This window comes from Zootoca vivipara, chromosome 13 (assembly GCF_963506605.1).
Source record: "Zootoca vivipara chromosome 13, rZooViv1.1, whole genome shotgun sequence".
Lineage (NCBI taxonomy): Eukaryota > Metazoa > Chordata > Lepidosauria > Squamata > Lacertidae > Zootoca > Zootoca vivipara.
Window position 1 is genome coordinate 45,250,812 of NC_083288.1, and position 16,249 is coordinate 45,267,060.

The following is a 16,249-nucleotide window of genomic DNA, read 5'->3' on the forward strand; positions in this document are numbered from 1 at the left end:
CACAGTATGCATAGGCTGTCACTGGGTTGCCGTGCCCCAAATTCCCCCTATTCCTTAGTTTGCTTTGAGCTTCCTCCAATTATGATGCCTGTTATAGGCTTTTTTGATTCAGGATTTATGTATTGAAGGGGAGTGGGTTTTCCTCCAAAACTGACCAGATAGGCAAGGATTCAATTTGTGTCACCCAATGGCTACAGTTCTGCCTTTTGAATTTATCCTCCTCAGCTGATCTTGTTATGTTCACTAAATAAAAGTGGCCCATCTCTCGCAAAATACTGGAAAGGAATGCAAATACCAGCTAAAGAAGAATGGCTCTGTAAGGTGTGTGAGTATTTAGAATTGGCCAAACTTACAGATATAATAAGGTACAAACCCAAGAATAGAGTGGAAAGGGAGTGGGAGTGTTTGAACGAGTATTTTAAAAAAACAAAGTGTTAAAATGAATATCTGGTTGAGCTTAGAATGAACCCGTGAAGAGCTAAGAGAGGGATGGGGATAGCAGATTTAAATAAATAAAAATTAAAGAAGTTTAAAAGAAAAATAAGGAATACAGATTAGTAAAATAGTGTATAGGGAAGCTGTGTCTGGTCGGTGGAAGTCTTTCTTTTTAGCTTCTTTGTTTGTTTGTTTGTTTTTTGTTTGTTATTTTGTTTTTGTTTTTAAGGTGATCGCTTTTCCAGTATTGTAAAAATATGTAATTACATGAAATTTGATACACGTATGTGTAGTTTATAATTTGTCTACACGAGTAAGGGGGTACTGTATGACAATGTCTTCTGGCAAGGTTTTTGAAATTTTGAAATTTTGTGTTTTTGGTTTGTGAAATGATTTTTTAAAAATAATATATAAAGTTTGATATATAAAAAAATTAAGAAAAAAAAGTGCCCCAGCTCAAGCCCTGCCTGCTTCTCAGTCTTTTTATTTGGTAATCAGGATGCAAGGGCATTACCTACCAGTCTGGTTTGAAATCTTCCCTTCTGGGCATGGAGCACAATCATAGCAACAAAACTTTTCCGCTTCCTTCCTTTTCTTCTGATGACCAGAGCGACAGGGTTCATTGCACAAAGAAAGGGGGAGCACCTATAGAAAGGAGTAGGGGGTGGAAGAGCTTTCATATATGTCACCCACAGAGCCATCTTAAGCTTCAGTAATGTGTGTTAAGTATTAGCTGTGTTTGTGAAGGGGGCATTATTTTAGTGCACTTTCAAGGTAATACTAATTTCAAAGGTTTAGTTTGATTGTCAGACCCTACTCTGCCCATTAATGACTCCAGACACCAATCAAGCAGTGAATTCTTAGGTCAGGGAGAAGAAGTCTTAGCTCCTTCAGGATATTGATGAGACTTTACTCCAAGATCAGCACTCCCAAAGCTACCATACAGATGTTGAAGAGCATGGTGGGGGAAAAATGGAACACCGCTGGGCTGAGTAAAACCCCCCACCCCAATTCAAAGAGAAAGAAACAACAGTACATGTAATAAAGCAAAAATAGGTTTTTGTTTTGTTTTTTCAAGTGATAAAATGAGAAATTCTTATACAGTAATGAAGGAACCTAGCACAGCTGCAAATGTCCAATGAAGGCCTGAGTGAAAAAGGGAATCCATTATATCAGAATCAAAAATATGTGTGTGACATAGAGGAATCCAGCTATTTCAATATCCCTTAAATACCAATATTGAATCATAGAACCTGTCAGACAGCTGATCAAAGCATTTGGTAATGTACCCTAACAGGGAAATTGAAATGCACCTTAAACTTTGTAATGAAATGTAATGATAACTTTGAAATGAATGTCTATAACTAATGTTGTTTGCATGTATTTTCTCCCAATTGCCTTCTCCAACAGACATTAGGGTATGATGAGGGCAGATAGATGGCTTAATCCTTTCTCCGTTTTAATTGATCCCTGCTGTTCAGTTCAGGCCTCAGCACAATGATATAGCATTTCGGGGAAAAGATGCAACCCAGTAACCCAGCACTGGAGGCCAAAATGGAGAAGATCTCCACAGCCACCATGTGTTTCCCTCTTGTGCTCAGGTAGGTGGGAACAAAAGAGATCCAAACACTGCAAAATGCTAACATACTGAAGGTGATGAACTGGGCTTCGTTAAAACTGTCAGGTAACTTGCGGGCCAGGAAGGCCACAATGAAACTAGCAATGGCCAAGAGGCCCATGTAGCCCAAGACACAATAGAACATGGTGACAGACCCAATATTACATTGCACAATGGTTTCTTCAGCTACTGAATTCATGTCTAGCTCAGGGAAGGGAGGAAACGTTGTCAGCCACAGAGTACAGATACCAACTTGAATGAGGGAAGCTGAAAGGACAATGGAATGAGACAGTTTCTTTCCCACCCATTTCTTCATCTTGGATCCTGGCTTTGTGGCTATGAATGCTAGAGAAACAATGATGGTCTTTGCCAATACACAAGAAACAGCAACTGAGAAGATGATGCCAAAAGCAGTTTGTTGGAGAAGGCAGGTCACTTTGCCAGGTTGGCCGAGGAAAAGCAAAGAGGAGAGGAAGCAGAGCAGAAGGGAGATAAGGAGAGTGTAGGTGAGATCTCGGTTGTTGGCTATGACTATGGGGGTATTATTGTGCTGGATAAAAATAGCTAACACCAAAGCAGTAATCAAAGAACATAAGGCACTAAGAGAGGCTAAAGTGATCCCTAAAGGTTCTTCATAGGACAAAAAATGTATAACTTTGGGGATGCATCCATTTCTCTTCTTGTTTGGATATTGATCTTCTGGGCAATTGAAACATACGTCCATATCTGAGAAAAGTAAAGAAAACTATGAACAGAAATCCAGCGGCAATTCATTTGACTTAGCCCATTGAATGAACCATGTATTCTGACAAATTGTACATTATGGCTGTCCCACCACAACAGGACTGGCTGCGGAGGCACATTTGTGGCACATTGGGCATGAGTGACATCACACCAACGAGCAGTGAACATATAAAACTTGTATGAAATGGGGAGGTCTGCTTTAGGGCCTTTTTGGAGGAGCAAATCTTTGGTTTGATTCCCATCCCTTCTAACGCATGTTCATTCATGCAGGGGCCTCTCTCTGCTCCCTTTCGCTTGCAGCCTGCCAGTTGCTATCTTTTGAAGAAGAACATTCTAGCATATCATGCCTACCACCCTCCTTTGCTGGGGCTTTGGGTTTTTCTCCCTCCAGCAGTCGTAGCTGGATTGATACCTGAAGACTCTTGCGTTCACTGGTGAAACAGCAATAAAACTGTTTGCAAAATTGCAAAGCAAAGCAGGGTCAGGCAGGGTTTCAAAATCAATACGCAACCAGAGATTGTATGAGAGCAAATGCATTCCTTTGCTGGCCTTTCATAGCTCCTCTTAATTCACAGTATGCATAGGCTGTCACTGGGTTGCCGTGCCCCAAATTCCCCCTATTCCTTAGTTTGCTTTGAGCTTCCTCCAATTATGATGCCTGTTATAGGCTTTTTTGATTCAGGATTTATGTATTGAAGGGGAGTGGGTTTTCCTCCAAAACTGACCAGATAGGCAAGGATTCAATTTGTGTCACCCAATGGCTACAGTTCTGCCTTTTGAATTTATCCTCCTCAGCTGATCTTGTTATGTTCACTAAATAAAAGTGGCCCATCTCTCGCAAAATACTGGAAAGGAATGCAAATACCAGCTAAAGAAGAATGGCTCTGTAAGGTGTGTGAGTATTTAGAATTGGCCAAACTTACAGATATAATAAGGTACAAACCCAAGAATAGAGTGGAAAGGGAGTGGGAGTGTTTGAACGAGTATTTTAAAAAAACAAAGTGTTAAAATGAATATCTGGTTGAGCTTAGAATGAACCCGTGAAGAGCTAAGAGAGGGATGGGGATAGCAGATTTAAATAAATAAAAATTAAAGAAGTTTAAAAGAAAAATAAGGAATACAGATTAGTAAAATAGTGTATAGGGAAGCTGTGTCTGGTCGGTGGAAGTCTTTCTTTTTAGCTTCTTTGTTTGTTTGTTTGTTTTTTGTTTGTTATTTTGTTTTTGTTTTTAAGGTGATCGCTTTTCCAGTATTGTAAAAATATGTAATTACATGAAATTTGATACACGTATGTGTAGTTTATAATTTGTCTACACGAGTAAGGGGGTACTGTATGACAATGTCTTCTGGCAAGGTTTTTGAAATTTTGAAATTTTGTGTTTTTGGTTTGTGAAATGATTTTTTAAAAATAATATATAAAGTTTGATATATAAAAAAATTAAGAAAAAAAAGTGCCCCAGCTCAAGCCCTGCCTGCTTCTCAGTCTTTTTATTTGGTAATCAGGATGCAAGGGCATTACCTACCAGTCTGGTTTGAAATCTTCCCTTCTGGGCATGGAGCACAATCATAGCAACAAAACTTTTCCGCTTCCTTCCTTTTCTTCTGATGACCAGAGCGACAGGGTTCATTGCACAAAGAAAGGGGGAGCACCTATAGAAAGGAGTAGGGGGTGGAAGAGCTTTCATATATGTCACCCACAGAGCCATCTTAAGCTTCAGTAATGTGTGTTAAGTATTAGCTGTGTTTGTGAAGGGGGCATTATTTTAGTGCACTTTCAAGGTAATACTAATTTCAAAGTGGGGAAAAGGAGATTTGCCATATCAATTTCGCATCATATTTCTTAATCCACTAGACATCATTGTTGTTCTTTTTATTCCTGTTGTTATTTAGCAGCTTTAAACTACTAAACTCTCTGCAGGTGGATAACTACAATCCGTACCTGGTTAAAACTTTGTTGCCATAGAATTTTGTCCTCATTGATGATTAACTCTTTATTTCCGCTATCACTGAGACCCACCCATCCAACCTTCACTCTCTGGAAAGAGGTGTTTGGGAATGTGACCAGATTCATGATATCAAATCCTCCTCTCATTTCCCTGTTATCATTAAATGATACCGTTTGTCCCGCTGAGTTATTAAATGAAACACCTTGAAGAAATGAGTTGATCTATTTAAAAAGAAAAAGAAGAATCAAATTATTTGAGGTTCCCAAGTGGAACAGATTCCAAGGAAGTTACATGGTGAAATGTACATCAGGAAGAGTGTAACCATGACTAAGATGCTGAATACTTTATAATCTGTTTTTTTACATAGGAGTAGAGGGGAGAAGCTCACTTGTTGAGCATATCCTTGCATGGAAAGTTCCCAGATTCAATTGCCAGAATCTTCAGCTAACACTGGGAATCTCATCTTGACTCAAACCCTGGAGAGTCAAAGCCAGTCGGAACGCCCAGGGCTTTCCAAACCTGGGTCTCCAGCTGCTTTTGCACTTAAAGAGCAATCATCCTTAGCTAGAAGGACCAATGGTCAGGGATTATAGGAATGTCAGTCCAAAAACAGCTGGATACCCAAGTTTGGAAAGTCCTAGTATACACAAAAGAGATGACTGAAAGGCCTAACTCGATATACGGAAATTCCTGTGTTCTTTCTCCAAATAGATCCATTGACATAAGAATATTTGGCTCTGCAACATTACCTGCCAAGTCTGCAGAGATGGAAATCCAACACTGTAACCAACAGTCACTGCTCTGTGTGGGGATCTGGATGAGGAAATGGCATGCAATGCGTGAGCTACAGCATAGGCAGCATTATAGATACTGTAGCTCTGCCCAGTCATGTGCATTTCAAAAACACCTGCAGGGAGACTTTCCAGCCTCTCCTCTCCAGTACATGTTCCATCTTCCTTGACAGGCATACCTGGATCAGGATAGGGACAGTCAAATGCCTGCTCCCAGAAGTCCTTCCAAAAGCCATCTGTTTTGGTCCTGTGTGTTTGGATGTTCTGAAGGAATTGGTTGAACTTTGGAAGCTCTTCTGAGTGAATTGTAAAGGAAAGGGCACCTTGGAACAGCTGAAAATCCCATTTCCCCTGAAATCCGAATGATACAAAATCTATCTGAGCTGTCATGATCCAGACCTTTCCAAATGATGTGTTTTGCAGATTTCTATCATCTAAGAAAGAGATAGCTGTCCTCAGCTATGATATTGTCCCATCTGTTCCATAGATGATAAGCGTACTGGCCTTTTCATCTCTGAGACCTTCATAAATATTTTCAATTTCACCAAATATTTTTTCCATATCTTCTAAACGAGCTTGAAGTGGGATTCTTTTTGTGAAGGCTGAACAGATCCCATTCTGGCTAAACAATGGCTCCATGGTCTTCAGAAAATGTTCTCCGCTGTCAAATTTCCCAACAAAGAGCCCCACCCACTTCCATCTGAAATACTGAAGTAACCGGATAATCCCTACATATTGAAGGTCTTCATTTGGGACCATGGTATAAAAAGACTTCTGTCTTGATTGACTCTCCTCTGAAGCAAATGAGCCATAGGTGAGCTAAAGGAAAGTGATAATTTAATAGAACATTTCCTTAAGAAATTTGTAGACACAGTTCGAATTAAAAAAATACTGGCTAGATTTCTAGTTGTGGGGAAATCATGAGATTTTAGGCTATTTCTCTCTCACACTAATATTTCCCTATTCTTTCTAAATAAAAGTATGTCAAAAGAAACTTCCCCACATTCCCCTATGCACTGATTCTACCTGTGGGACCCTGTAGAGACTTAAGACATCTGCCATGTGGATAGAGATGTCAAAATAAATTCCCCCAATCACAGCCATGAGGCTTTTTTGAGTGTCACATTTGTAGTTGGGGACAAATCTTTGCCATTTGAAGAGAATGTACAAAGTGGTTCGATAGGTCATTCTTGCATTAAAGTAGCTGTCATAGATGTGGAAACCAAGGGTGACATTGGGCAGGATTTTCGAATGGTCATTGATCTCTTTTATGGCAAACACAATGGCCAGGATGTTCTGATAGAACTTTGTTTTTACACTGTCAATAGGGAAGATATAAAAAGAGAGGTGGGATTATGAGTACCTTTAACAGATTTGTACCACTTGGCTACAATATCATCAATTATATGATAAATTTAACTCTGATAATAAAATTGGTTTCCAAAAAGAAGAATCAAAATTCCAGCTAGAACTCTTGAATAATTCCAAAATGGATCCGTCAAAAATGCATAATTTCTTACTCGAATGGGAACTTAAAAATGAACAAATAGTGATCATGTGAGAACAGGACTTTGGATACGCGATTCCATTAGACCTATGGGAAAAACTATGGAAATCAGATATTAATTTCACTGCATGTAACACTATCAAAGAAAATGTTATGAAGATGTTTTACAGGTGGTATTTAACCCCTGTAAAACTAGCCAATATTTATAAATTACCATCGAATTAGTGTTGGAGATGTAAGGTGTCAGATGGATCTTTGTATCATGTCTGGTGGGGATGTGATAAAATTAAATTGGGGGGGGGATATGAAGGCAGAAGGCTAAAGAAGGCTGAGTGCTCATTGGAAGGGCAGATCCTGAAGCTGAGGCGTCAATACTTTGGCCACCTCATGAGAAGAGAAGACTACCTGGAAAGACCCTGATGTTGGGAAAGATTGAGGGCACAAGGAGAAGGGGATGACAGAGGATGAGATGGTTGGACAGTGTTCAATTTTGTTCTGTGAACCACCATGAGACTTCCAGGTATAGGCCAGTATATAAATTCAATAAATAAATATTTCTAAATAAAATTTCTTTGAACATATGATCATGCAAATAATACATGTTGTTCTTTGCTGATTCAGTGGAACGTAGAATAAATAGGGGTGGGAAGGATATTCTTGCTTACTGTGGAATATCAAACAGCTCCTGAGAAGGATGTTCCTTGAATGAAGGGTCATTAAAAAGGTAGGTGGTCTGACTTACAATCCCACCAATGAAGAGGTCCCCTGCTTGACCCCATTCATGGGGCACAAGAAGTGGATCAGCTGCAGGGCACTTCTCTGTCCGGACTTCACACATTGTGTGAGGCAGTAGCAGCAGCAGCAGCATCAAGAGCCTCAGCATGGTAGCTTCAAACTCTCTCTTGGAAGATGCAGAGTTGTCCAAAAATCTGCCGTGTCTTGATTGTACTGTCTTGGAGGTTGCACTTAGCCTTCTTTTTAGCATCAGCAGGTGTAAAAATGCTTTGAATATGAACTTAAATGATTACAACTCCATTATAATAATAATCAAAATGTTGACAATAATGACCCCCCTCCCTATGTCCAACACTCCTACAACTCATTGACACAGGAGTATATTTAATACTCTTACAATGCTGGGTTATTGACTGTTTTGTGATGTCCTTAGGAAACTCCTGAGAGCTCTGTCTAACTGAAAAATTATAGTGATCTGGATCACTGCAGAGGGAGATAATTACTTCATTATATCTTGGAGACCGAGTGGCACTTTTCTCAAAAACTATTTAAATTATTATTTTCTCCAGATGTACAAAACAGGTTGGCTCTAGTCCCTGAAGGACTGAGACAATGGAATTTGAGTTCTATGTTGAGTGAACCTCAGACAAGGGCCCCGGACTCTGAACTTTATTTTTTAAAAAGTAATCCTCAATATCTCACAGAAAGAAAGTGATGACATGTTCGGTTACAATTTTCTGAATTTGTATTTTATTTTAGATTTGAGGGTCCTTTGTTACTTTTGTCAGTGTCTTCAGCCTACAAATGAAGTCAGGGCTGTGAATGATACGTGAGTTGTTTTAACACCAGACAGAGGGAATCTGTGAAGTCCTTTAGAGTTTTTGTTTCCCGAATCTATCTGTTGATGGACGGCTGCCCTGCCTCGGCCCCGGACACACTCACCAGGTGCTTGGAAGCTGTGGCTGGATGGCTACGTGGGAGCCGACTGAAGCTAAATCCTTCGAAGACAGAGGTGCTCTGGCTAGGTCGGGGCGACATGGGGTTGGGGGGCCAACTCCCATCTTTTGCAGGGGCTCAATTGGTACCGGCGCCTTCTGTCAAGAGTTTGGGTGTAACCTTTGACGCCTCCCTTTCCATGGAGGCGCAGGTTACATCCACAGCAAAGGTGGCATTTTTTCATCTCCACCGCATCAAGCAGTTGGTCCCTTACCTCTCTCGCCCCGATCTGGCCACTGTGATCCATGCGACAATCACCTCCAGGCTTGACTATTGTAACTCGCTCTATGCAGGGTTGCCCTTAAAGCTGACCCAGAAACTCCAGCGGGTGCAGAATGCCGCGGCGAGGCTCCTTACAGGGTCCCGGCCGTGGGATCACATTCATCCAGTGCTTTACCAGCTGCACTGGCTCCCGGTGGAGTACAGGGTCAGGTTTAAGGTGCTGGTTTTGACCTTTAAAGCCCTATGCGACTTGGGACCCTCGTACCTACAGGACTGCCTCTCCTGGTATGCCCCGCGGAGGACCTTAAGGTCCACAAACAATAATATTCTGGAGATCCCGAGTCATAAGATGGCTAGATTGGCCTCTACTAGAGCCAGGGCCTTTTCAGTACTGGCCCCAACCTGGTGGAACGCTCTTTCCCAGGAGACCAGGGCCCTGCGGGATTTGTCATCTTTCCGCAGGGCCTGCAAGACAGAGCTGTTCCGCCTGGCCTTTGGGTTATACTCAGCCTGACCCCGGTGTTTTCCTCCCTCATGGCTTGGATTTAGGGACTACTTGAAATGAGGCTGCACTTTAAATTTTAATACTGTATTTTAATCTGTATTTTAATTAATTGTTTTTATGTTTTATTGTAATTCTGTTGGTGTCAGCCGCCCTGAGCCCGGTTTTTGACTGGAGAGGGCGGGGTATAAATAAAAATTCATTATTATTATTATTATTATTATTATTATTATTATTATTAAGGGTATTGGGTGCATATTTTCTGGCATTCGGTGGGCATTTGGTGGGAGGTAACCTTTCTTGAATTCTTTCCAATTCAAGTCACCCTTCACCTATGGGGCGACCAGTTCGAGAACACCAGGGTATGCTTTTGGTCCGACAACCAGGCAGTGGTAAGATTCAAAGGCAAGTAATCGGGTCATTCGGGTGCTTCACTTGTTTATGCTTGAATGCCTCATGGCTCAGTTTCTCCTAGGCCTAAATAATGAAATGGGGGGGTGCCTTATTTCGCTTCCAGATGGAGCATTTTCGAGATCTCGCACCCGAGGAGCTCAGCTTCCAGACACCTTCCCAGATGAGCTTTTGGAGACTGGACAAGAGAAATGACACGGGGAGTATTGCATTCCCTAGTGCCTTTCCCTAGTATTCTTCTTATTCATCCCTTATTCTAGGGCATGGGCAGCATTTGAGGGGTTCTGATCCCACTATGGCTTTGCTCCCAGACAGGCGGCTTCTGAAGCGGATGTATTGAAGTACATGGTTTCCCTTAGGCAGAGAGGCCTGGCCATCAGAACCATGTCACTCTATAGGGCAGCCAGATATTATTTTTGTCACTTCCTCCAGCAACCAGACCCTTGTAATACATTTCATGTTAAGAAGCCGATCGCTGGCTGGAGGTGCTTAAACACACACCCCAGCCAGACACTAGAAAACTGATCACTTCTGACACCTTACAGCCAATATGGGGCAAGCTGCCCACGGTTGCTTGTTAAGGTACGAGGATCACCTATTCCATGCTGCCTACTACATGGCTTGCTTTGGGGCCCTACACATAGGTGAATACACTGGCGGTAATTCTTTGTCGTTGTCCCCAATTTGGGATTACACATTAATGACATAAGCTTCACTGGGTGTGACCTGGAACTTAGAATCTGTGCCTCTAAAACAGATCAATTGCAGAGGGGCACAAACTTAATGCTGCCCCCCATCCCACTCAATGGCGCCTTCCCAGTGCATATTTGTTGATTTCTAAAAGTCTACCCTGGCTGCACGGGCCCCCTTTTCATTCCTGCTAATGCCTGTGGTCTGTCATATCACTCAATTCACTGCAGTCCTGTGGAAGGCTATTCTGGCATGTGAGGGCAACCCACAATTTTCTGGGCACTCCTTTCGCATTGGAGCTGCAACTACCGCAGCTGCATGGGGGTGGGACCCTGCATGCATTAAGACAATGGGCCAATTGTGCTCTGCGGCTTACCGAGGCTACATCCGTTTTTGCCAGCTGCCATTTACCGCGTCCTTTTAATCCCTTGCTTTTCAGGTTCCTGGGAGCCAGAAAAGGAGGCTGCCCACAACACAGGTAATTCCTGTTTCAGGAACTTCAGGCCAGTTTTCTGTGACCCAGAAGGACCAGGTTACAGGTAGGTAGCCGTGTTGGTCTGGGTCGAAGTAAAATAAAAAAATTCCTTCAGTAGCACCTTAAAAACCAACTAAGTTTTTATTTTGGTATGAGCTTTCGTGTGCATGCACACTTCTTCTGATACCAGAAGGACCAGTTTGCTTCTGTCAAGGAGGGAGAACCTGTCCAACTCAACTGCTCTTATGAAGGAACCAAATATTGCTTGCAGTGGTACAAGCAGCAGTTGGGCAGGAGGCCCAAATTTATACACTTGATGGTTCAGACTGGAACTGAGTTTCATGACTTCAAAATCAGCCTGGACAAAAAGAAGAAAACCACCTCCTTGTACCTGATGAACACCGGGCTGCACAATTCTGCTGTCTATTTCTGTGCTCTTGAGCCACAGTGCCACAAAGACACACCTGGCCTGACACAAAACCTGGAGAGGCCCTTCATGCGGGCTTTGGGGAGCAGAGGTTTTCTCAGGATCACGATCATCTTCAGCCTTCTGTATTTCAAGTCTTCTTCTTTTTTGGCGATCACTCGTAGCCAAGTAAGATTGTCTTCCATTAACACGATTTTAACAATGGGTCCGTAAGTCACTGTGGACAGTGGAGGCGAATTCTGGATCCACACATCCTTCCACAGTGGGGACATTGGTTTCCAGGCGGGAGTTGATCACGGTGTGGATTTGCCAAGCGTGCCTTCCTCTCTTGCGTGTTTCTCCCTTGCGTCCTGAGATCGAATTTCTTCAAAGCCTATGACACCTTTGGTAAAGGCTGTTCTCCAACTGGAGCGCTTGCAGGCCAGTGTTTCCCAGTTGTCAATGTTTATACTACATTTTTAAAGATTTGCCTTGAGAGCATCTTTAAACCTCTTTTGTTGACCATCAACATTACGCTTTCCATTTTTAATTTCGGAATAGAGTAGTTGCTTTGGAAGATGATCACCAGGCATCTGCACAACATCCAACGAAGTTGATGTTGAAGAATCATTGTTTCAACCAGGGGCGTTGCACCAGGGGGGGGGCACCCCTAGCTCCACTCTGTGGGGGGCAGTGAACTCTGTGAGGGCAGCACCCCCGCCGCACCTCCACCACCACCATTGAGGAGAGCTCCTGATGTTGCTGGCTGCCACTCGCCTCGCCCCTCCCAGGATCTGCCGTGGGAGCGTCCACAGCGCGCATGCATCGCGCCGTGTGTCGTGACTGCTGTGCCCTCCTCCCTGCATGGAAAGAAAGTGGCAGCTGCTTTCTTTCCATGCAGGGAGAAGTGACACACAGGGCTGCTATGTGCCTCCCTCCTCCCTTCTCCCTGCATAGAAAGGTTTGTCGCGGGGGTGTCCGTAGTGCACATCACTGTCACCCCCCTCCAGCCCCAGGGTGGCACCCGCCCGCGCACCGAGCGAGGCTTTCTACCTGGAATCTGGAGGCTGGAGGTTCCGTTTTGAAGTCGCGGGGGGGGGGGCGCGACCCCCCTCTACGTAGCACACATGCGCAGCTTCGTTATGCAGTAATGCATGCGTCATTATGTAGTGACGCATGCGCGCTATGGGCAATGCCCCCTCCCCATGCACGGCAATTTGCCGCACCAGGTGACGAAGCGGCTTCCTCCACCTCTGCATCTATTACAAGGCAGCACCATACTGCAGCCCACTAGGCCCAGCCAGTTGAAGGAAGGAAGGAGACAGGGGGTTGCCACAACACAGCCTTGTTGGAAGGTTATAAGGAAGGGGCAACAGCCCACCACTGCCTTCCAATCTGATCAGCAGACAGCAGTGCAAACCACCGCCCCCCCCACAGGCTGGTTAATGTGTAGAAAGGATGGAACATGCTCATACAAACTAAATGGCGCAGACCAGATGTTCAAAACAAAATAGTGCCGACCATGTGATCCAAACAAAAATGGTGCTGACCATGAGAAAGCAACAAAATTGGTGGCAAATGCCTGCTGCACAAGGGAAAAAACTTAGGTGTGCCCCCCCCCCCAGCATTGCGCATGTTGCACCCGCATACCGTACAAGATGCCCACAAATTGGGCTAGTGTCCCCAGCACCATAGCAAAGTGAGAGGGTGGCTGCAGTGGGGCACAGCTTAAAATAATAAAGACTCAATAATCCCAAATTAAATGGTCCTTGTTTTCCTATCCCATTCTATATTACACTTCTATTTTACTTATTTAAACAAAGTATTATGGGGGGGGGGAAATGCAACAAAAGTATTCTGGGGGGGGAATGCATATATTTACATAAATAACATGAAAATACATTATATGAAATATTGGATACAGAAATGTGTTGTTGTTGTTGTTTAGTCGTTTAGTCGTGTCCGACTCTTCGTGACCCCATGGACCATAGCATGCCAGGCACTCCTGTCTTGCACTGCCACCCGCAGTTTGGTCAAACTCATGTTCGTAGCTTCGAAAACACTGTCCAACCATCTTGTCCTCTGTCGTCCCCTTCTCCTAGTGCCCTCAATCTTTCCCAACATCAGGGTCTTTTCCAAGGATTCTTCTCTTCTCATGAGGTGGCCAAAGTTCTCCAACTGGACTCCAACAGAAATGTGTATACTCCAACAGAAATGTGTATATCAGGATAAATGACCCCTAAAACACCGGGGGGGGATCGTGATGATTTTTTAAAAATATATGAGTATATTGCAATCTGCTTTGCAAATGAAAACTGGATTAAAGTTCAAAAGTTCAAAAGAACAATAAACTGAGAGAAATGATACCGACAGTTTCCTCCAAACAATAAACTGAGAGAAATGATACTGACAGTTTCCTCCAAACATAACATCTCTTTGTTGAAAAACACTCCCAGGGAGAAGAAATAGAAAGAAACCACAACACATGTAATAAAACAGAAATAGATTTATTTATTTCAACTGATAAAATGAGAAATTCTGATACAGTAATGAAGGAACCCATCACAGCTACCAATGTCCAATGAAGGCCTGAGTGGAAATAGAAAATATGCACGTGGAACATGTCAACATGACAGACAGCTGAACAAAGCATTTGGTTATATGCCCTAAAATTAAAATTGAAATGCAGCTTATACTTTGTAGAGAAATGCAGTAATAACTTTAAAACTAATGTCTATAACTAATGTTGTGTGCATGTATTTTCTCCCAACTGCCTTGCTCAAAAGACTTGAGGGTATGATGAAAGAAGACAGATGGCTTAATCCTTTCTTCGTATTAATTGATCCCTGCTGTTCAGTTCAGGTCGCAGCACAATGATATAGCATTTGGGGGAAAAGATGCAACCCAGTAACCCAGCACTGGAGGCCAAGATGGAGAAGATCTCCACAGCCACCATGTGTTTCCCTCTTGTGCTCAGGTAGGTGGGAACAAAAGAGATCCAAACACTGCAAAATGCTAACATACTGAAGGTGATGAACTGGGCTTCGTTAAAACTGTCAGGTAACTTGCGGGCCAGGAAGGCCACAATGAAACTAGTAATGGCCAAGAGGCCCATGTAGCCCAAGACACAATAGAACATGGTGACAGAGCCAACATTACATTGCACAATGGTTTCTTCAGCTACTGAATGCATGTCAAGCTCAGGGAAGGGAGGAGACATTGTCAGCCACAGAGTACAGATACCAACTTGAATGAGGGAAGCTGAAAGGACAATGGAATGAGCCAGTCTCTTTCCCACCCATTTCTTCATCTTGGATCCTGGCTTTGTGGCTATGAATGCTAGAGAAACAATGATGGTCTTTGCCAACACACAAGAAACAGCAACTGAGAAGATGATGCCGAAAGCAGGTTGTTGGAGAAGGCAGGTCACTTTGCCAGGTTGGCCGAGGAAAAGCAAAGAGGAGAGGAAGCAGAGCAGGAGGGAGACCAGGAGAGTGTAGGTGAGATCTCGGTTGTTGGCTATGACTATGGGGGTATCATTGTGCTGGATAAAAATAGCCAACACCAAAGCAGTAATTAAAGAACATAAGACACTAAGAGAGGCTAAAGTGATCCCCAAAGGTTCTTCATAGGACAAAAAATGTATAACTTTGGGGATGCATCCATTTCTCTTCTTGTTTGGATATTGATCTTCTGGGCAATTGGAACATGCATCCATATCTGAGAAACATAAAGAAAAGCTTAAATAGAAATTCAGTTCTGGTTCAAGATAGTTCTGCCTTTTAAATTTATCCTCCTCTGCTGATCTTGTTATGTTCACTAAGTAAAAGTGGCCCAGCTCAAGCCCAGCCTGTATGTCAGTCTCTTTAAGTGGCTCTCAGGATGCAAGGGCATTACATACCAATCTGGTTTGAAATCTTCCCCTCTGGGCATGGAGTACAATCATAGCAACAAAACTTTTTCCCTTCCATTCTTTTCTTCTGGTGACCAGAGCGGCAGGGTTCATTACACAAGGAAAAGGGAAGCACCTGTACAAAAATATGAGAGGAGTTGGGAATGGAAGTGCTTTCCTATATGCCACCCACAGGACAATCATACACTTCATCAATATGTGAACTTTAATCATAACCTAACAGGGCAAACTCTCTGCAGGTTGGTAACTACGATCCGTACCTGGTTAAAAGTTTGGTGCCATAGAATTTTGTCCTTCTTGATGATTAACTCTTTATCTCCTCTATCACTGAGACCCACCCATCCAACTTTCACTCTCTGGAAAGACGTGTTTGGGAATGTGACCAGATTCATGATATCAAATCCTCCTCTCATTTCCCTGTTATCATTAAATGATACCATTTCTCCAGCTGAGTTGTTAAATGAAACACCTTGAAGAAATGAGTTGATCTATTTAAAAAGAAAAAGAAGAATCAAACTATCTGAGGTTCCTAAGTGAAACAGATCCTAAGGTCAAGTTACAAGATGAAATGTAAACTAGCAAAACAGTATCCATAACTAACACGCGGAATAAATGGTAGCAGCTCTCTGGTTGATCATCTCCTTTGCATGGAAAGGGCCAAGATTCAATCCCCAGAATCTTCAGGTGAAACTGGGAATCTCATATTGTCTCAAACCCTGGACAGCAATAGCCAGACAGTGTACACAATACTGAAACATATGGATGTGAAGCCTAACTTAGTATAAAGCAGCTTCCTGTCCTTCTGCTAATCAGTCCATTGACATGAATTGATATTGATAGGTCCCAGTTTCAATTGGC

At 42.9% G+C, this 16,249-nt stretch overlaps 2 protein-coding genes across 2 annotated transcripts; both read right to left on the minus strand.

The window, feature by feature from the left end:
* Positions 1 to 1,877: 1,877 nt before the first annotated feature.
* On the minus strand, positions 1,878 to 2,777 carry LOC118095724 (vomeronasal type-2 receptor 26-like). Its single transcript, XM_035136957.2, has one exon. It carries the CDS (start codon positions 2,775 to 2,777, stop codon positions 1,878 to 1,880), a length of 900 nt encoding a protein of 299 aa, XP_034992848.2.
* An 11,519-nt stretch (positions 2,778 to 14,296) lies between these two features.
* On the minus strand, positions 14,297 to 15,500 carry LOC118095723 (vomeronasal type-2 receptor 26-like). The gene is made up of 2 exons (XM_035136955.2): positions 15,380 to 15,500; positions 14,297 to 15,198 (listed from the first exon to the last, which is right to left on the minus strand). The coding sequence occupies exons 1-2, from the start codon at positions 15,447 to 15,449 to the stop codon at positions 14,297 to 14,299; spliced, it is 972 nt and encodes a 323-aa protein (XP_034992846.1). The 5' UTR covers positions 15,450 to 15,500.
* Between the last annotated feature and the right edge of the window lie 749 nt (positions 15,501 to 16,249).